General features: G+C 40.7%; 1 protein-coding gene across 2 annotated transcripts; it reads right to left on the bottom strand.

Annotated features, from left to right (window-relative positions):
- Positions 1–556: 556 nt before the first annotated feature.
- BIRC3 (baculoviral IAP repeat containing 3) lies at positions 557–20014 on the bottom strand. 2 transcript variants are annotated; one of them, XM_008262123.4, is made up of 9 exons: positions 19803–20014; positions 13734–16900; positions 13525–13624; positions 9210–9288; positions 8265–8313; positions 5379–5621; positions 1432–1686; positions 1136–1177; positions 557–1011 (listed from the first exon to the last, which is right to left on the bottom strand). In XM_008262123.4, exons 2-9 carry the CDS (start codon positions 14584–14586, stop codon positions 818–820), a joined length of 1815 nt encoding a protein of 604 aa, XP_008260345.2. In that variant the 5' UTR covers positions 14587–16900; positions 19803–20014; the 3' UTR covers positions 557–817. The 2 variants fall into 2 exon arrangements, with proteins under 2 accessions (XP_008260345.2, XP_002708629.2); XM_002708583.5 differs by having other exon boundaries at positions 19797–19963.
- Between the last annotated feature and the right edge of the window lie 1933 nt (positions 20015–21947).

Genomic DNA, 21947 nt, shown 5'->3' with positions numbered 1-21947 from the left:
CAGAATAAATACTCAAGTGGTGAGAGTAAGATGAGGGGCTTTTCCCCATGGGTAGGGATGGCGAGAGACTTCCGGAATGAATCAATAGAAAAATGAACAAATTTACTGAGGAGATGGTTTGATTTTTGTCTCAGGCATCCCATAAAATGCTACAGATGAAAGCCAGGTGTGTTGATCTTTATGCTGTACCATTATAAATGAAGAAACATCTTATAGGAAGGGACCTAAGCTGGGGCTCAGCCCTGAGGAGGTCTTAGGGAAGTATGGAAGTATGGAAGAGGTCTGCGGGTGAAATAAAGGTAGAGAGTAATTTCTATTGCTTTAATAAACTGTTCCTCATGGAATTCCTCAAAAAAAAAAAAAAAAAAAACCCACCATGTTCCTAAAAAGAATCATTCAACAAATATCAAGACTTTCTATGTATAGGATGCTGACTTATACATAAAAAATGCAAGGAATTCCTGTTAATATTCAACAAAAGCCCAAGATATTTAAAATTTTGAAAGATAAAACTCCAATATCTTAAATGTTGCTTCACTTATAATTTCAGTAATGCTGCAGTTTTCACTGAGTATTTTATTTATAATGTTGTCCCTATTTTTTGTTCATAAGAACAAAAGCCTATTATTGTCTTGTTATCTAAAATATGCATGGCCACATGTTCTAGATACATATTTATGTAGGCATATTTCTACAAAAAGTTTTCTGAATTGTAATAAAACATTTACATCAAAATCACTATCAAATCAGTGTAAAAGTAAACACTATGATACATTTAATCCATTAATTCTAAAGTATATCAAAGTTTCAATCTTCTTTATGAAAGAAATGTGCGAACTGTACCCTTGATTGTACCCCTACAAATAGGACATTTTCTTAGAGAAGGGGCACAATCTTTGCATACAACTAGGTGACCACAAGGAATAAACACAATGGACACTTCTTTGTCCATACACACTTTACATGTTCTTTCTTCTTGTAATCTCCGCAATTGTTCTTCCATTGGTAAATCTAAGAGAAGAAAAGAATTTTTAACAGTTATTTGCTTCTCTTCCAACAACAACAACAACAAAAAAAAAAACCAAGAAAATAAAAGCAATGTTTTCTACTGACTTTAAAGTGTTAATGCTATTACCTGAAACATCTTCCGTGGGAATGTACTTTATGTCCTGTTGCACTAAGGAGGGAAAAAGAAAAATCATTACAATGATGAAGCCAATATTATCTCTAGAATATATTTTTAAATGAACAGTTTAGTTTTGGAGCAAAAATATGAATAATATCAAGGTAACACAGTTATCAATCTGTTATACAATTAATGTTTATAAATTAAATTGAATTGTCAAATAATTTTAATAATCATAAATTATTAGTGAAAGACTACTTTCAGTTGATATAGAAAATTCCCAGAAATAATTTTTTAGCACTCACCAAATAAATGCTTGTATAACACAGGGTCAGTTTCTTGTAAACAATCTTTGAATACGGTGGCTGCAATATTTCCTTTTACTAAAATAATATCAATGAGTTCTCTGGCTTGTAAAGATGTTTGTGTTTTCTGTTTAATAACAGCATGTTCTTGCTTATTAATCACTCCAGAAGTTAGAAGACTGTCCAGGATTGGTATCACACAAGTCAAATGTTGAAAAAGTGCCATTCTATTCCTCCGAATTAACGACAGATCATCTTAATAAAAGAAGAAAACAACAAACATGCTTAAACTTTGCTCACAGACTTCCTCCCATGCTTGAATGTAACTGAATGAAATCCACCTTTAATTCACAGTCAGATAGGCACTGATGTTCCTTGCTAGGCTTGGGGGTAGCTGATCCCCTGTGTCTAATAATAATGCTGATTATAAGTTCTAACCTGAACACTGACTAAGCACTTTACATGTGTTAACACATTTCATCTTTACAACAGCCTTTTGAGGTATATGCCTCATTTTAACACATTGGGAAAACGCAGTCACAGTGAGGCAAATAAGTTACTGGGGCTGGCATTGTAGTGCAGCGGGTAAAGCTGCCACCTATAATACCAGTACCCCATATGGGTGCCAGGGCATGTCCCAGCTGCTCCACTTCTGATCCAGTTTCATGCTAATGGCCTGGGAAAAGCAAGGACAGATGGATGGCCCAAGTCCTTGGACTCCAGCCATACACTAGATGAAGAACCTGGCTCCTGGCTTAGTACTGGCTGTTGTAGCCACTTGGGGAGTGAACCAGCAGTTGGAAGATCTCTCTCCCTCTCTCTGTAACTCTGCTTTTCAAATAAATAAATAAATCTCTTTAAGTTACAGAGACAGAGGGAGAGAGAGAGATTTTCCATTTGCTGCTTCACTCCCCAAACAGCCACAGTGGCCAGGGCTGGGCCAGACCAAAGCCAGGAGCCAGGAGCCTCTTCCAGATCTTCCAGGTGCAGGGGCCCAAGGACTTGGGCCACCTTCTGCTGTTTTCCTAGGCACATTAGCAGGGAGCAGGATTGGAGTGGAGCAGCCGGGACTTGAACTGGCACCCATAAGGATGCTGATGTAGCAAGCGGTAGCTTTACACGCTCCGCCACAGTGCTGGCCCCAATAAATCTTCAACAACAATACAAAAAATATAAGTTGTCAAAGGACACACAAGTAGTAGAGGTCACACTGAGGCAGTCCAGTGTCACAACACCTGCTTTTGACCATTCTGCAATTATGCTAAACCCTAACCCAATAAAAGTTAGAGTCTAATAAAACTGAAATTTCAATTCAATCTAGTCAAAAGGGGAAAGGTAAAATCAAGATAATTTTTTCTTAAAATATCATTCTTCCATAAAATGTCTTCAATATTTCACATTAAGTTGAAAGTTTAATCATTTCCCCAAATTCGGCATATTGTCACTACCTATTTTATGATAAGGAGGAAATGGCACTAATATTTTGAGAAATAACCCCCTTTGTCAATGACTACCTTCTTGTCTTACAGGATCATCTCATTCCCTTTGAGATCTAGATTTTCTAATGGTTAAAAAAACCTGTATTTTGAGATAATAATGTTATGATCTCTTTATAATATGACTCATGGATCTATATTTATTAATTATCATATAGTTTATTGTGATCCATAAAGCCATTTTCATAACCTAGTTAATGGCACAAATTGGATCATCTGAAGAATTATTTTAGAAGAGTTGATTATTAGATTTTATTTTAGACACACTGCCTCTATCAAGTAACAGGACCAATAAGTATAACCATCTTTAAAAGTATTTCTTAGTCAAAAGGTCATAGCTACCGATATGTGCTTGAAGATATTTGAAGCTCTCTCTGAGAATCAAGTGAGAAAAGACTAGCCCTAGTCCTGGCACAGAATCAATATTCCATAAATATCTGGTGAATAAATGAACAACAAATCCTTAGTGATTTAGAATAGGAACTCAAAAATGGTAGCAAAAGAGTAGAGATGTGGAGCTTAATATAATCTGTTAAATTGTCTTCATTAGGGTGGTAGTGATATATTAGAAAATAAAAGTATAATTTATTGGTGTTAAAGTACATTAGCTTTTCCATCTAAGATTTATTTTTCTAATTACCATTTACATAACCGACTATAATGAATTCTTCAAAGTTTTTAAGAATTCTAAAATTTGATTGCCAGTAGCTGGGAAAAAGTCTCATTTCAAAGTCATGGACTGTTTCATGGCATATCAATTGTGAAGATTTGAATATTCCCTTAAAGAATATTGTTCTCTTATTCTGGAAAAAAAATCCTAAATCACCTGGTTAGTCACATACCACCCACTCATCTTCGGAAACTGCAAAGTAATCATGAACTTCATGATTCATTAAGTCATTCGGAAAAGACTTAGCAAGTACTGAGGGTAACACACCACATGAAGGTAGTGGAGACAGCATGATGAGGCTGAGGGGCTAGGACTCTTGTTTTGACAGTGTAAATCACTGTGTATTGTTGACTTGAGGTCACCTCTAGAGTCTTGTTTAGGAAGAAAGAAAGTTGATTTTCTGTGGAAGAAATAAATATTCTACGGGTAGATAGCTTTGGATTTTGTGGTGTTGCAACGATTGCAGAGATGAGAGTTCTCCGAACAACTGCTGACACCATGGCTATGACTGAGAGTGAGAAGGCCACTTCAAGAAAGGCATTCTTGTTTAATCCTCACCTCCTAAGGAAGGAGGTAATGGATGCTGGGCAAACAGGAACTTCAACTGTGCTGCTGCTGCACTGGGGTGTTTAGGACTGAGTAATCCACACTTTGGTAAATGGATAAAGCTACATTTCTATAGTTTTATTATGTATGTCTGGACGGGACAGAAGACAAATCTATCTTCATGGGCAGGGACAGATTTATCCCTGAATGGAGTGGACAGTTGGACTGTCAATCATCCTAGAAAGAAATAGATTTCAGATGGTCTTGGGCACAGATAATGGGTACTCTTTTTCTCTTTCTGGGCTTGGTAACTATCTGTGGGCTTGAGCTTTGATAAGGGAAATGCTTGGGATTTTCTTAGTCATTTGCTGCTAACTGACCAGAGCTACACAGAGAGGAACCAGAAGCCAGCAGAGGAATTTATGAGGATAGGGTTGGGGTACCAAGAGCATTCGCATCTAGTTACAGCTGTAAATTTTCATCTGTAATGTAATTCCCTTCCATGATCCCTAAATCACCAGTGAGCGCTTGTGGAAGGTGAAGTCTGTTTTCAGCTGTGTTGGGAAAGCATGGCACAGAAGACAACAGCATTTCTCTTTGCCTAGGCCACAGCAATGATAGCAGTCAGAGAAGAGGACGGAACTGCTCAGAGGAAGAGACATTGGAAAGAAAAAAGAGGAGAGAACAGAGCAGCCGGCAAGGCAGCATGGCAGGACTTGGACAACTTGTCTTTAAAGAAAGTGACACAGCATCCCTGGACTTCCTAATACTAAAGAGCACCCTGAAAGAGAACACAGTACTTGTGTGGACAGGTAGGGACTTAATGCTAACTTGTGAATTTATGTATAATCACTAGCTGAGATATACCTTTATGCTGATAATCAACGATGATAATAATGTTCCCTGATCGTATCCTAATTAATAGCAGAGGGGAACAAGCAACTAGCCGGGATCAAAAGTGTACCCTGAATAATTGCATACAGAGTCAACCACTCAGAGTAAAAATATGGATTAAGGAAAATATACTTTTCATTTACTGCATGCATTTTCAGTTTAATGACCAATTCAAATATAATTCAATGTGAAGTCAGTTTCCAGAATTTGAATTCAGAATATTAAAAGTAAGAAAATCTGACTAGGTTGGCTGAATTGATTAGTGTGTATTTCCAGTAACTTCCATGGGGTGATGCTCAAGCCTCTATGGAAATAGAGAGTATGTCAGTCAATACGAGTACCTGACTCTTTTTCCTCGCTTGCTCTTTCCTTCTCCTCTTCCCTTATTTCATCTTCTGCATTTAGCAAATCCAGTACAAGATCGCTGATGGTTTTGTAGTTCTCTCCAGTGGCTAGGATTTTACTCTGGACTGTCTGCTTCACTAGCCTTCTGCTGAAGCCCATGTCCAAGGCAGCTTTAACCACTGGCGTATTCATCATGACTGCATCTTCTGAAGGGTTTTCACCAGGTCCAAAATGAACAACTACAGAACAAAGAATTTCACACCCAATAGGATCATTTGCATATTTTTAAAGTTGAAAGTTACTGCATTATCAGAAACATAAAACCCAGAGAATGCGTAGGTACTATTTTATATTTGTTAAATTTAAAGTTATACACATTTTTCAGTCACCAAAGTAGGAATATGAAATATGTATTTAGATCTGAAATATTCATGTCAAGAATCAACCCTCATAAGAATGAAGAGTTGGGGCTGGCTTTGTGGCGTAGTTGGTAAAGCCACTGCCTTCAATGCTGGCATCCCATATGGGTGCTGGTTCCAGTCTCTGCTGTTCCACCTTCAATCCAGCTCCCTGCTAATGCACCTGGGAAAGCAGTAGAAGATGGCCCAAGTGCTTGGACCCTGCACCCACGTGGGAGACCCGGATGAAGCTCCAGGCTCCTGGCTTCAGCCTGGCCCAGCCTGGCTGTTGTAGCCATTTGGGGAGTGAACCAGCTGATAGAAGATCTCTTTCTCTCTTTCTCTCACTCTCACTCTACCTCTCTAACTCTTTAAAATACGTAGATAAATCTAAAAAATAAAAACACAGATCTGCTTGCATTATACTCATTAAATTCCACCAGCAATGCTGCTGCTCCTAGGATGAAATCCAATCTTTAACCATGGCTTACAAATTCTCATGCAGTCTGGATCCTGTTGACCTCTTCAGCCTCCTCCCTTGCCAAAACTGTCGGCTCTTGGATCAACTTCTGCCTGCAGTGCTGACCACTTTACTGCTGGCCTGCTTCTCTCCTTTATCTGTTTGAAACTCTTTCCTTTTGTTCAGCTCTTCAAATGTGCCTTTTCTAGATTTCACTTGGGCCTATCAGATGCTGTGCTCTCTACTTGCAATTCTCTTTTCCTCCCTTTGTCATATTAATTCCTACTCTTCCTTTGGGTTCCCTGCTAATACAAAGCCTCTTCGGATTTCTGAGTCTGGGTTACTTGTCCCTCATGGGGATCAGTGTTGAGGCACAGGAGGTTAGACACTGCTTGCAATGCCAACATCCCAAATTAGTGTCAGTTCAAGTCCTGGCTGATCAGCTTTATGCTAATGCACCTGGGAAAGCAGCAGAAGATGGCCCAAGTGCTTGGGCTCCTGCATCCATATGGAAGACCAGAGGAAGCTCCTGGTTCCTGGCTTTGGCCTGGCCTACCCCTGGCCACTGCAGCCACTGGGAAGTGAATCAACGGATGGAAGATTCTCTCTCTCTCTCTCTCTCTCTCTCTCTCTCTCTCTGTAACTCTATCAAATAAAGAAAATAAATCTTTTTTAAAAAATGTCCCCCATGTACTCACATATTACACTTCACTTTTCTTACCACAGCCCCTTCTCCTGTGTGTTTAACTATATTCTGCAGATTAATAGCTCATGAGAGCAGGAGTTATATTTATTTGTTCTCGAGTCTTTCTTTAGAACAGCAGATACACAATAAATTATTGAATTAAATTGAAAGATAATACAATAGATGAGCTCATTAAAAAACTGACTATAATGTGTTCTTAGGCTTTAGTTGATGGACAGATCACTTAATCTCTCAGAGCCTAAGGGTCCCTAAGGAAAAATAGGAATTTATTTTCTACCCTCTCCATGTTACAGAAAAAATATGTGAGCAATTTAATTTCATGATACATTTGTTCCCACACTGGTCCAAGAACCAGCGCTGGGCTAGTTGCATGTAGTTTACTAAAACCAAAGATGCATGTGGCCAGCAGTGTGGTGCAGTGGGTTAAAGCCACAGCCTACAGTGCCGGCATCCCATATGGGTGCTGGTTCGAGTCCCAGCTGCTCCAGTACCAATCCAGCTCTCTTCTCTTTGCTATGCTCTTTGCCTGGGAAAGCAGTAGAGGATGGCCCAAGTCCTTGGGCCCCTGCACCCACATGGGAAACCTGGAAGAAGCTCTTGGCTCCTGGCTTCAGATAAGCTCAGCTCTGGCCATTGCGGTCATTTAGGGAGAGAACCAGTGAATGGAAGAGCTCTCTCTCTCTCTCTCTCTGTAACTCTGTATTTCAAATAAATAAAACAAATCTTCAAAAAAATAAAATAAAATAAGGACTGGAGCCGTGGCTCACTAGGCTAATCCTCCGCCTGCAGCGCTGGCACCCCAGGTTCTAGTCCCGGTTGAGGTGCAGGATTCTGTCCCAGTTGCTCCTCTTCCAGTCCAGCTCTCTGCTGTGGAGGATGGCCCAAGTCCTTGGGCCCTACACTCGCATGAGAGACCAGGAGGAAGCACCTGGCTCCTGGCTTCAGATTGGTGCAGCGCCGGCCGCAACGGCTATTTGGGGGGTGAACCAACAGAAGGAATACCTTTCTCTCTCACTGTCTAAATCTGCCTGTCAAAAAACCAAATACATTTAAAAAATAAAATAAAACCAAAGATGCTCAAGTCCCACACTTAGATATTCTGATTCATTTCATTAGGTCTGAAGCAGAAACTAGAAATCGACAATATTTTTAAAGTTCTCTAGGCAAATCTGATATGCACTCAAATTTGAGCAAAACCAACAGAGTATATTTGAAAATGTATCATAAACTAATACAAGTGTATATTATTCTTATGATCAAATTTCAATCTTAATAGCACCAAAGAATTGTATTTCAATGCAGCAGTCAATATACATACTTGGTGGCTCTGCATTTTCATCTTCTGGAGTGTCTGATGTGGATAACAGCTATGGGGGAAATTTATATAAATTAAAATACAAATATTACCCTACCATCACAACAAAAATAAGTAAATAAACTGTTTTATTCAATTTATTGAAAAAGGACTTGCTTACAAGCAAAATAACTTTTAATCACAAGCAACATTTCATTTAGATTCAAAAGTTATTCCCTAGACTAAAAATGAATAGAATTTCTGTGTGAATGTATTTCTTGACAAATCTATTTTCATTAAGCAGGAAAAGTTACACTGTTTCAGCAATCCATGAAGCAATCGGTTTGTCTTCCATCTCCATATCTCACCTTCCCTGGGTCATCCTCTGAGATAAGTTACACCTTTGATCAGTTCCACTGACCATGACTAGGAAGAGTTTAACTATCAAACTGTAAGAGTATTGTCTTCCAAAAACTCATGCAAAATACTTATTATGGAAAATTCTTACTATGAAAAACTGCATGCATTTCAAAGTTGTTTTGCATAAAAATAAGCTTATCCATTTTTTCATGAAATGCCTTTGTATAAGTTCTTAATTGCTTTCCCAAGAAGACCAGAAAGAACAACAAAATTCTTAAACATTTTTAAGAAAAATATATATAGCAAAACTACTATAGCTACCATTGTTGCCAATTTTCCCCCTTCAGTTTAATTTATAGCAACTTGATCAGAGAAACACTTAAAGAAAAACTTACCAAATTCAACTTTACAATGTTACTAATTATGAATCTACATTTCTCCAAATAGTAGTTTCTAAGATAATTTTGGGTTTTATAAAAAAATAAAATATTTTTTAAAACACCTATTGTATTTTCATTAAAATACCATCTTCTGTAATTAACAGAAAATAACTTCTCTCTTATTAGCCAATAATTTAAAAAAATAATAAGAAGGAAAAAAATGTCCTACCTGCTCAAGTAGATGAGGGTAACTGGCTTGGACTCTACTGATGAATTCCTGTCCTTTAATTCTTATCAAATATTCACACCTGAAAAATAAACAAAATAAAGTTTTGGGAGCTTATTTTATAAAGGTGAAATGCCAATGTAATAATGCAAATTCTTCATCTTTTGGTGTTTATCCCATTTCAAATCCAATAAAGTCTTTGCCCCAAATCACAGTCTTTTAAGATCACTGATCTAAAGTTAGAATAATATAATAAATAGATCCTAGCCAAGAGGGAACTGATTTTATACTTTTCTTTTTCTTTCAAAAAAGCTTTCATAAAATTAACCTATAAGGGGCTGACACTGTGGCTTAGAAGGTTAAGACTCCACCTGCAGTGTCAACATCCCATGTGGGCGCCGGTTTAAGTCCTGGCTGCTTCACTTCCAATCCAGCTCTCTACTGTGGCCTGAGAAAGCAGTGGAAGTGGCCCAAGTCCATGGGCCCCTGCACCTGCATAGGGGACCTGGAAGCTCCAGGATTGGCCCAGCTCCAGCAGTTGCAGACATTTGGGGAGTGAACCAACGGATGGAAGACCTCTCTCTCTCTCTCTTTTTCTGCTTCTGCCTTTCAAATAAATAAATAAATCTTTTTAAAAAGTTGTTACTTACCAGTTTACTAGGAAGTTTTTCATACAGTTTGAATTATTTACAAAATTAGTATTATTTAATATTACTGAATAATTTTTGATTAATAATTGATCTTACTATAAATACCAGTGTACTGTATGCTTCAGCTAATTTTGAAAAGCCTTAACCATTTATATTAATTTGTGCAGAGCTAATCCAGCCATTTGTGGACTGGTCGATATTTCAAATGAACATCAGTAAACTATGACCACTTCACCATTGATTTGGTATGTGGGAAGGAGGAAGAGACACTGCAGTGGAAGGCAAGTTGATACAACAAGAGGAAGAATTAACTGGTACTCTGCCATGGCTGAGGGTAAGGGTCTATAGCCTCTCAGCCTGCTCTGACAAGAAGCTCTGTTGGAGCTTCTCGCTGCTCTGTTCAACTACTCTGTGGTTCCTAAAAGCACCCTGATACATGACACTAAAAACAAAGGACAGGAAGGCAGGTAGAAAATCCTCCATGTGATACTGCTCATCCCTGGAGCCTACAAGCTGAAAATGCACAAACAAGGACAAGAGAGGAAAAAAGAAGGGAACAAGACATTTTCTCATGCCAGATACTCACAAGTTTGGCAATGACTAGATAATATGCAGTCATTTTCAAATTTAAGTACAAAACAAATACCTAACAGTAGCAAATTAAATTTGCCATTCATTTATGTATATGACCAAATTACCACAATGGAAAGTTAGTACTTTTCATAAAACTTATGTAAGTGCTGTTTTTTAATTATTTAATATTTTTTAAAATATCTATTTACTTATTTGAAAGGCAGTTTCCGAGAGAGACGGAAATACAGAGAGAGAAAGAGATCTTCAATCTACTGGTTCATTCCCCAAATGGCTGCAACAACCAGGGCTGGGCCAGGTGGAAGCCAGGATCCTGGAGCTCCATCCGATTCTCCCAGATGGGTGGCTGGGGCCCAAGCACTTGAGCCATCTTTCACTGCTTTCCCAGGTGCATTATCAGGGGGCTGAATCAGAAACGGAGCAGCAGGATTTGTACCAGCACTCATATGGGATGCCCACATAACAGGCTGCAGCTCAACCTGCTGAGTTGCAAGGCCAGTCCCTTAAGTAGTGTTCTTTGGAGTTTACATAATTAAAAAAATATATATTTGTTTGAGAGGCAGAAAGAGTAACAGAGATAGATAGATAGATAGATAGATAGATAGAGTCCCCATCTACTGGATCACTCCCTAAATGTCTACAACTGCCAGGTCTAAGTCTGGGCTGGAGCCACGAGCCAGGAGCCAGGAGCCAGGAACACAATCCAGGTCTCCCACGTGGGTGGCAAGGATCCAATAGCTTGAAGCAGCACCACTGCCTCCCAGGCTCTGCATTGGTAGGCAGCTGGAATCAGGAGCCAGAGACAGGTATCAAACCCAAGCAGTCCGATATGGGATGTGGGTGTCTTAGCCAATGTCTTAGGCCCAATGCCAACATTCTTCACAAGTCTTTAAATCTGCAGTAGTTAGAGAGCACAAAATTGCTATAAAGGAAGATAAAGTACTATATTTAAAAATGTATATATAATGGAAGTTTAGAATGCCAAGTTTAGTAATCAACATTCAATAATACTCAAAGTTTTGACCAAAAAAACTATAGCTATGGGTCACCTGACTGAGATAAGAAGGACAGCATAGAGTAGAATAATCCAAAGTGTAAGACATAACAGTAAAGTGTGAATAGTGATGAGAACAGATGAGATGAGTCTACAGAGGCCCTGACACCGCATTTCATGTTGCAGCCTGCCTGGCCCTTTCTGTCTCCCTGTTCTCCTTTTTCTCTTTATCCATAGCACTTATTATCTTCCAACATGCTATCTAATGTAAGCTTTTTAAAACTGTCTGTCCCTTACGGCTATAAAGTAAGTTTATAAGACCAGGGGTTGGGGCTGGCACTGTGGCGTAGCAGATAAAGGCCACGGCATTCCATATGGGCATGAGTTCAAGTCCTGGCTGCTCCACTTCCGATCCAGCTCTCTGCTATGGCCTGGGAAAGCAGTGGAAGATGGCCCAGGTCCTTGGACCCCTGCACCCATGTGGGAGACCCGGAAGAACTCCTGGCTCCTGGCTTCGGATCCATGCAGCTCCGGCCATTGTGGCCATGTGGGGAGTGAACTAGCAGATGAGCAGATGGAAGACACTCTCTCTCTCTCTCCCTTTCTGTAACTGTCCCTTTCAAATAAATAAATAAATCTTTAAACAAAAACAAAAAATAAAATACCAGAGGTCTCTGTTTTGTTCAACTATTTTATGCACCTAGAATAGTTTAATGAAAGGAAATATGCTCAAAACATACATGGACTGACAAAATTACATATAACATCTAATTCATATAAAATTATATACATATATGTATCTATGTATATATACATCAAGAAATATCTGGGCCGGCGCCACGGCTCACTAGGCTAATCCTCCGCCTTGCGGCGCCGGCACATCAGGTTCTAGTCCCCTTCGGGGCGCCGGATTCTGTCCCGGTTGCCCCTCTTCCAGGCCAGCTGTGGCCAGGGAGTGCAGTGGAGGATGGCCCAGGTGCTTGGGCCCTGCACCCCATGGGAGACCAGGAGAAGTACCTGGCTCCTGCCATCGGATCAGCGTGGTGCGCCGGCCGCAGCAGCCATTGGAGGGTGAACCAACGGCAAAAGGAAGACCTTTCTCTCTGTCTCTCTCTCTCACTGTCCACTCTGCCTGTCAAAAAAAAAAAAAAAAAAAAAAAAAAGAAATATCTGCAGGACAGGCCTTTAGGCTAGCCATCAAGACACTCTAATTCCACAACAGAGTGCCTGGATTTGATTCCCAGTTCTGGCTCCAAATTTGTTTCCTGCTAATGCAGACCCTGGAAGGCAGCAGGTGATGGGTCAAGTAGTTGATTCTCTGCCACATATGTGGGAACCTGGCTTCAGGTATTTGGGAAATGAACCAGCAAAAGGGAGCACTTTGTCTTGCTTGCTCCTTCTTGCTTTTTCTCTGCCTCTTTTTTTTCTTTAAAAAAGGACATCTTGGGGCTGGTATTGTGGAGCAAAGGGTTAAAGCCCCGGCCTGCAGTATAAGCATCCTATATGGGCACAGGTTCGAGTCCTAGCTGCTCCACTTCTGATCCAACTCCCTGCTAATGTGCCTGGGAAAGCAGCAGGAAGATGATCCAAGTGCTTTGGCCCTTGTACCCACGTGGGAGACCCAGAAGCTGTTGGCTCCTGGCTTCAGCCTGGCCCAGCCCTGGTTTTGCAGCCATTTGGGGAGTCAATCAGTCTCTCTCTCTGTAACTCTGCCTTTCAAATAAATAAAAAAATAAATAAATCTTTAAAAAAAGGACATCTGGAGGGATGTCCACCAAAATAACAACCGTGGTCATTTTAATTTTCTTTCTCTGCACTTTTCTACCATGTATGAATTTGTTCTTACTCTGAACATGAATTATTTTAATATATATTCCTTTAAAAATTAAATAAAATCAAACCTACTTATTCTTTCCCTTAAATCCATCAAAATTCAAGTAGTTATTTATTTAACTAGCCAACTTATTCACAGATGTGTTTTGAAAGGGAGGCAAGGTAAAATAATGGCTAATTATAAAGTCAACACATAAATCCCACCGAAGAACAATCACAAAGTTTGCAAACAGAATTTGACAACAATTACCTTGGAAACCACTTGGCATGTTCCACCCACGGGTCATCTCCCAGTTCCCAGCACCTCAGTCCACCATCGCAGCAAAAGCACTTGACGTCGTCACTGTGACCTGAAATGAATTTTGGACCAACACTTAGGAAAAATGTATCATTGGACCACTGGAATGTACAAGAGAGCCCACATGTTGAATTTTGTTGTTCTCAGGTCAAGTTCCTTACCCACATAGTAAAATCCTGCGCTCGCGAGCTGCTCAGGATGAACTAGAAGACTCGAGGGCCAGTTAAAGAATGTTTTGAAGCGGGCAGCATGGGTCTGCATGCTCAGGTTCGAAATGGTGTATCTCGAAGCATCTTGGAGCTGATTTTCTACAAATGGACAGTTGGGGAAATGTCTCAGGTGTTCTGACATAGCATCATCCTTCGGCTCCCAGTTGCTCAGTTTTCCCCCACAGGCGAAGCAAGCCACTCTGTCCCCCGGTCCTACGTAGTAAAAGCCTGCTTTTGCCAGATCCATCGGTGACAGAAAGGTCAATGGCCACGACTGGAAGGTGAGTAATCTGGCTTTTTCGGTACTCATCGCAGAGTGGTAGGGACTCACCCTGAAGGCAGAAAAATCTTGATTGGCTCTGGAGTTTACAGGATTTGATGGAAGACTTGAATACGAACCGCTGTAATAGCCACTGTGTTCCCAACTTGGGAGGAATGAATGTGTGGAGTTTGTGACGGAAGAGGGAAAAGTAGACCGAGAGTTTGCTTCCCAATTGTTGACGGAGTTGAGACTCTGCACAAAGCTGCAACTAGGATACAACTTCCTGTGCTTTTCGATGGGTTTGTCTCCTTGTTTCCAGTTATCCAACATCAGGCCACAACAGAAGCATTTGACCTTGTCATTCACTCCAGTGTAATAGAAACCAGCACGAGCAAGACTCCGTTCCGAGACAGGGACCCCAGCAGGGAACGTGGAATATGTGGACATTCGGTAGAGCTCACACGAAAAGTCGTATTTCAGTTCAAAAGTGTTGGCGCTTTTCATCAAATTCGCTAAAAAGATGCTATTTTCTACTATGTTCATGATGAAATGTAAGCAGAGGAAAAGGGACTAGTCTTTCTCTGGGGAGGTAGTTTTGTGCATTGTTTTTGATTTCCTTAGTTTGAGCATCATGGAAAATAAGAAATCATTCATTCTTTTTTCTTCTCTGAGTATAGAGTTTCAGCTCTGCAAGATTCTACGTCCTAGACAGACATTTTTAACAGACAGTTACGCCTCACCACACCATGATACACTCCTGTTGACACGCAATGAAAACATGAGTGACCTGTGACAAAAGCTAACTCAAACTTGATAGAAGCTAAAGTGTTCTAGGTCCTCAAGATGCCACAGAGTGCCGGGCACAGGTCAACTCCTGCTTCAGCGGCATTCAACTAAAGACAAAATGACTTCAAAGCAAGCTGCTTTTCATGGCACAAAGCCGTGCTCCACAAAGGTCTCTAGCAACATATTCAAATCATATTTATTTAGCTTGTTGGAAGTTGTGAAATTTGTTTGCCAGGAAAAAGAAATAAAAGCATGAGACTTAAGTCAAAGGAGGAAAAGAATTAAGATCTTCCATTGCTTCTAAGGTGCCTGTTTGAATACCTGTTATCGACAGTTGTCTAACCTCTGATGGCAAAACTTTTTAATTAGCAGCATTCTTTACTTCTTAAGGTACACTTCCTCACAGATCATGAGAAACATGCTTGCTTGGAGTGATACTCTAAGATCTTAAAAAAAATTCTATTTTAAATAAATCATCAGATTAGTATATTTGCTTGGTTGGTCTTTTGGACCCAACTTCATGCTGTTAAAGCAACTCAACATTACTGCTTTGTCATCCTAAAGGCATGGTTGGCTTGACCCTGAAAATACCCCTTATAATTATGGTAAATAACAGGTGTTGCAAACAGAGATTGTGCCACAAGCCCCCAATAACAAAATTGCACTAAATTACTATATTCAGGGTTCTTTTGGAAAAACAGAGTCATTTTACATATTATGTTCCCTTGACTAAACAAAAATTTTCTTAAGATAATTCGGATATGGTTATAAAATAATGAATCCTTTCCAGATGTTTTGTTTGGGGCTAACATGGTAGAGTTATTCAAGTTATCACCTGCTTAAACAATTTTGTTTTCCTAATTGTCCCTAGAGCCAACATTAAATTTTCCACTCTGGAATTGAATTTTTTAAAAAACAGTTCAAAAGACACAAAGTGGCAAGTCTAAAATGGATAGTCAAATTACACAAATTTAGTTTGGGGCAGAACTTACTTCACAGATAGCATACCTCGAACCAGAATGTATCAACACAAAAATAATAATAAATTTACCATTTGAACAGCAGAAACCTTGTCAAAATTCAGAATTTCCCAATTATGACTTACTAGCCATTGGTAAATGGGTTCTCTGACAATAATACTCTCAATGACCAGTAACAAGTCATTGTGATTTGCAAGCATGGTTTCCTTGATCTCACAGATGTTGGGGTTTTCTAACTGCAGATTTCAGTACTCTGTGTCCAGGTGGTGGGAGAAACATCCTGTCTCACTACCCATGAATACTTCCTGCAAAGGGAAGTCACTGTGTCTAACTTCATCAGTCCTTTCACTCAGCCAAGATTTCACACATGGCTATACAACCTTTCTTTATATTTATCACTGTCTTTGTACAGATTTGCTTTCCAAGTCACTTTGTTCGTTTACCAAAAGGTAATAATTCTACCATCATCCTCAGAAATAACAGCCCATTTGAACAAATCTTGCAACTGGATAATTTCTTCACCAGTCATCACGTTTATCTTTCCTATTTCCTCTAAATTTGTTGTACCTATCAAAATATTTTGTTATTGACATTTCTTGGCAGAAAATTCTTAACAGATCAAAAGTTTCAATTGCATACTTCCCTAATTTTACCACGTGTTGACTATTGACTTTTTGTTCTAGATAACTGTCGATCATTGTTAAATCTTACAAATACAGATTTGTTGTTGTTTTATTCTACACAGCAGTCAGCAGGAAATTGCCAAGCCAATCTTGCAAAAGAGTGCTTCAATAGTATGCCCCAGCTACAATCACTCCTATTCTTTACTCCTACAAATCTAATTAAAAATCAAACTCATACAGTTATACCTCATATAATTAGATCAAAATTTTAAAATGAACACTTTTTGGCTTCTGTAACAAAAATGCCGGTTAATTGATTAATTTGTTTATTTATGCACAAAACTACCTCCCGAGATTAGACTAAGTCCCTTTTAAGGGAATTAAGCCTCCATGTTGAGATGTTTTGATTTGTAGAAGAAATTAGGGGAAAAAAATCTTGAAGCAAAACGGTTTTCCTCCTTCGTAAACCTGTTTTTAAAAAAGAGAGACAGTTTTAAAAGTCAAATAATTCACAGATGTAATATAATTAACTTTAAAACATTTTTTTCTCCAAATAGAGTACAATACTAGCACAGTATTAGCAATACTGTACTGAGTATGTGCTATGTACAAGATGATATAGTAGACACTGCAGGAACCACGAAATCCCAGATAAAGACCAGAAATATCCTGTGACCAGGAGACATACTATGTTAGGCTGGCACAGAATTAGATTATAATATCTTACTAATTTTTTTAACTTTTTGTGTTAAAATTAATTTATTCTTAGAGAAAACTTGTAAAAAGACTATTCACATACTCTGCACTCAGCTTCCCCAAAGTTAACATCTTCTATAACCATAGTATAATTATAGAGACCAGAAAATTAACATTGATAGAAAGCCAATTTTCCAAACCAGGTTTTTTTTGGACCACAATATCTTCAAATCTTATAGTAAGTTAATTGCCGCATTTTTCAATGTAAGAGATTTCCTAAGACATTCTAGATTCAAAACTTCTCTTAAAAACAAAAATAAAAACAAAACATGAGAATCTGGCAGCTCAGCCCTGTATCCCTGCTTGGCAATCCTAGCAAGAGAGCAGAGCACCAGCCGTACCTTTCAGACGGGGCACCTGCTCTCCACTTTGGCACTGTATTTTGACTGCCTGACACAGAGACCGTCAGTTACTATTTGTCATTCACCTGGCACTGTTATTTTTCTTACAATAGAATTATAAGAAACATGAAATTCTTACAACTCTCATGTTCATCAATAGTAACCAAATGAGAGGTAGACAAAGAGGGACACATATTTGGAGAAAAATGAGAGGGAAGCATATTTCTTTGTGGAGATGAAGACTATCTCAAAGAAGCTCTGATACCTATATTTAAAAGACCATATATTTATATTATTAAAATTGATTTTATTTGTTTTATATTATGCATAAATTATATAGATGTTTTATGAAATATATTTCAAAGGCTATAAAAGAAGATTTGGTATGGAAACAAAGCATATGTTTGTGGAAATTTAGGCAACATCCAATACACAAAAATAGGCTAAGACGTTACCTTTGGATCAATTCAACCTCTGCCTTACCCATTCCCAACACAAAGACATCCAAATGTTGCAGGATTCCACCTACCGCCCTACAGAATGGGACCAGCACTCCGGGCCCTGGCAGCTCCCTAGCCACCTGCCCTCTGCCAGCTCCTTTCTAACCATTCAGTACCCTCCTCTGCTTTCTCCCTCACTACTTGCCATCCCACGATCGAGCACTGTTTTGCTTTCTATTTCTCAAGGAAAAGGGATGTCAAGGAGCAACAGTTTTCTCACGCTCTCATAACCATGTCTTTTTGCTCACAACCCCCCACCCCAGCTGCTTCTTCATGGGACCCCATCCTCTCCTCCTGCCTCAGAAATCTTTTCAGCCCTTCTCCCCTCATTTTTTCAACTGTTAGTCTCCACTGGCCTTTTTCATTCCCTGTAACAATCTTGCTTAAGTTTCAGCTTTCAAGTGAAAACAAACTAAAACAAATCCACTTTCCATTGCAGCCAGTGCCCTGTGTCTCACCTGCCTTTTTCAGTGAGCAAACCGAACCTGTGTCTACGGTTAATTTTGTCCGTGTTTTGTCTCTCATTTACTCCGTACAACCAGCACCATGGCAACTACTCTCAGCACCAAGGCTTTTCTGCCAGAACCAAGGGGAAGTTTTGCATCTGCCACTGGGGCCCACTTCCTCTTAGCAATGGGCCCAGCTGCTCCAACACCACCCCCTTGGAATTCCTCTTTCCTTTCTGGCAGTTCCCCCTCAGGGCAGCTTGTGTCCCCAGCCCTCTCTCTTCCTAGGTCAGAATTTCCAGTGGGCAGCATCCCTGACTCCTGGCCACTGGGAGTCCCTACGCTTTTGGGCACTCAACAAACTCGTTTCTCTGAGGATGGAGGACCTGAACTTTCCCCTTCTGCCTCCTCTGGACTGCAGGCTCCTTCAGAACAGGAACTTGCCTCAGCTCCCCTCCAGCCCCCCCCAACCACAGCATCCACAGGACTTGGGATCCCACCTAAAGCCTGACCTTTGGGCTGCAGATGGAAACTTAGCCAACATTTTTGCTAACCTGAGGAAAGTTCTGCATGGCTGCTGTGCCCTCATCTGCCTGGGGTTGAGGACATCAATTTTACATTAATGATAAAGACTGCTCAGCCTAGTGTCAGGCACTGGGGCCAGACGTCTGTGCTATCCAATACCAACCAGTCTCCCCTAAGCAAGAGCAGGACTTTAGACAAGTAAATCTACAAGAGCCTCAGTATCAAAAGGCAGAATACATTACAGTACCTGCTTCTTAAGATGGTGATCATCAAACAGGAAAAATACATGTAAAATTACTAGAATTGTTCTTTTGGCATTAAGTAAAACACCTCCAACAATTTACTGATTGGTTTAAGAGCCCCCTTGGGTTTCCATGGTGACCCCAAGCAAGTGCATGTGCCACCACCGCTCAGGAGCATCCCTCTGCCGGTTCCCTAAGTATTTTACTGAGACTGCTGCGTCCAGCTCCAGCTTGGGCTTTGTCCTGAAGCATATCTGGAACCCTCCAAGCCCCAGTGACACTTCCCGGCAATCGAACTGAGATGTCAAAGCTTCACCATTTCCACTGGTGCACCCCTAAGTGAAATAGAAACTGCAGCCGGCAGGAAGGTGGGATGGAACAGGAAGGAAGGAGAGAAGCCCGCCGGATCCTGCTGCGGCGCCAGCACCCCTGGGCGGGCGGCAGGGCGGGCAGAGGCTCGGCAGCCGCTCGCCCGGAGCCACCTCTCTTCCCCGCGCCGTGGGCGGAGGGGCGCACAGAGACACAGACAGAGACACAGACACAGGCACACGCACACTCACTGCAGCCTGTCGCCTAGGCCGACCGCGCCAACACCGACGAGCTGGGTCCCCGCGAGTGACACCTGCCGCCCCGCTTGTGGCTGCCTTTAAAGGCCTCCGCCAGACACACCGCTTCCCCACCAGCTCTTGCACTTTTGCATGAGCGCGGGTGCTTTCCTTTTAGGACCTAGGGGAATTCCAGCGGTAATAACCACACATACTTCCCCTTAATCAGTGGCCTGGCAAACCCAGTCGGGGATTTCCGTGGCCCTGAAAGATGACTCTTGCTTAACGTATTTACTGCAAGACCTTTGCTCCATTGTTCCTGGGTGGAAGGAAATCTTGATAACCAGTGCAGAATGGTGGTCAGCCTCACCCTGACCCCTACCCTCCCATGGCATGTACTTGGCAGGTGCAAAAGGTCAGACTTTCCAGCCTTCTCTAGGGGCCTCGAGAAGTTCAGTATTTAAAAAAAATACAAATACATTGAAAATTTGTGAAATCGTTTGTTAGTTTTACTTTTAGTTCTGATTATAATAGAGCTGAAAGGAAATGTAGGGTATGTTAAAAAGTCATGCAGCTTTCCTTTTCAGTTTATTTTTTACTGTTCTAAAGATTGAAATGACTATTTCCTAAACTGAAAGGCTTTCCATTTTGTCTTCTTTTCTTTGGGTGGGGTTTTTAACAAGTAGGGTGGACTTGGCTAGAAAGAAGAAATTCCTCTTTTTTAGCCTTTTGTCTCACAAGGGAGGCCTTTAAGTTGTAGTGAGGTTGGCATGGAAACCTGAGGCCTCTGTGTCTAACTACAGGGCCCTGTTTTCCTCCATGTTCCCTAGGCAGCACACTGAAGGCTCTTAACTAAGGGCAACACTGGCCAAGGCTCCAGATGGGCAAAGAGAGCCTATCTGAATTTAACATTTTCCAGTAGAACAACGGTAGTCACCGACCAAAGGCAGAGCCCACCAGCGGTACTCAGGACTTCATTCTGGGGCATGCAGGCAGAGGGCTGAGGTTGCGGCCCAACCAGGCCACGCTGCTGCTTGGGGTGTGAGCATCCCATACCAGGCTGCAGGTTCCAAGGTCGGCACCTCTTCTTCCCATCCAGCTCCCTGCTGATGAGCCTGGGAAGGCAGCAGATGATGGCCCAAGTGCCCAGGCCCCTGCCACCCACACAAGAGACCCAGGTGAAGTTCCTAGTGTCTGATGTGGACTGGCCAGCCTTGGCTACTGGAGGCATTTGGGGAGTGAACCAACGGAGGTAGAAGATGTCTCTGCCTACCTCTGGGTCACCTCTGCCTTTCAAATAAATAAAATCTTTGAAAAAAAAAAAAAAGCAAAACATGGTCTTTATACATTTCTAGTCATGTACCCACCAGAAGAATTTTGCAAACTCTACATTCCCTTACCCATTTTTCACTTAACATCAAAACATAATAGTTGCAAAGGAACTGCAAAGCATAAATACTGATATTTTGAAATAAAAATTGACATAGAACTTTCAGATGTATGTGATGGACTCTTAACACCATAGCCATTTGGCACCCAGCATCATCCATTAAACTCTAAGTCTGGTCATCTTTAATAACTGCAGAATGCATTACTGCCTTGTGTTCTTGGACAGCCCAGTTCCCATACAGAAAGCTAATAGTAGAAAGGGTCTTCAAAGTTTATGAAAAATATGTATAGTGAAAAAACTAAGCATGTGTTTCAAAATTTTTGGCAGCAAAATGAACTTATCTTGTGGTTGGCATTGTGGCGCAGTGGGTTAAGTCGCTGTCTGTATCCCATATGGGCGCTGGTTCCATTCTTGGCTGCTCAACTTGCTTGCTAGCGAGCCTGAGAACACAGTAGAAGACGGCCCAAGTCCTTGGGCTCCCACCACCCACATGAAGCTCCTTGTTCCTGGCTTCAGTGTGGCCCAGCCATTTGAGGAGTAAATCAGTTTACGGGCGATCTCTGTCTCTCTGTCTGTCTCTGTAACTCTGCCTTTCAAATAAACAAATAAATCATTAAACTAAATAAATGGATTTATCTTTTAATTCCATTTCCTCAAACTTTTTGAAGTATCTCATATATTCATGCTAGATATCTTTTCTGATCATTCTTTCACATATTTCTGAAACTAATACAAGATCTAATTGTTTATCTGGGTTCACAAAACTCAAA

The sequence above is a fragment of the Oryctolagus cuniculus genome, chromosome 1, assembly GCF_964237555.1.
Source record: "Oryctolagus cuniculus chromosome 1, mOryCun1.1, whole genome shotgun sequence".
Taxonomy (NCBI): Eukaryota; Metazoa; Chordata; class Mammalia; order Lagomorpha; family Leporidae; genus Oryctolagus; species Oryctolagus cuniculus.
Note: the sequence above shows the minus strand (reverse complement) of the source record. Positions and strands in the feature narration are given on the sequence as shown.

Coding starts and splice junctions, on each gene's coding strand:
- BIRC3 (XM_008262123.4), bottom strand. CDS start 14,586: ATGAACATAGTAGAAAATAGCATCTTTTTAGCGAATTTGATGAAAAGC. Junction 5,622..8,264: donor TGAAAATGCAGAGCCACCAA/GTATGTATATTG, acceptor TTTGTTCTGTAG/TTGTTCATTTTGGACCTGGT. Junction 1,012..1,135: donor TCCCACGGAAGATGTTTCAG/GTAATAGCATTA, acceptor TTCTTCTCTTAG/ATTTACCAATGGAAGAACAA.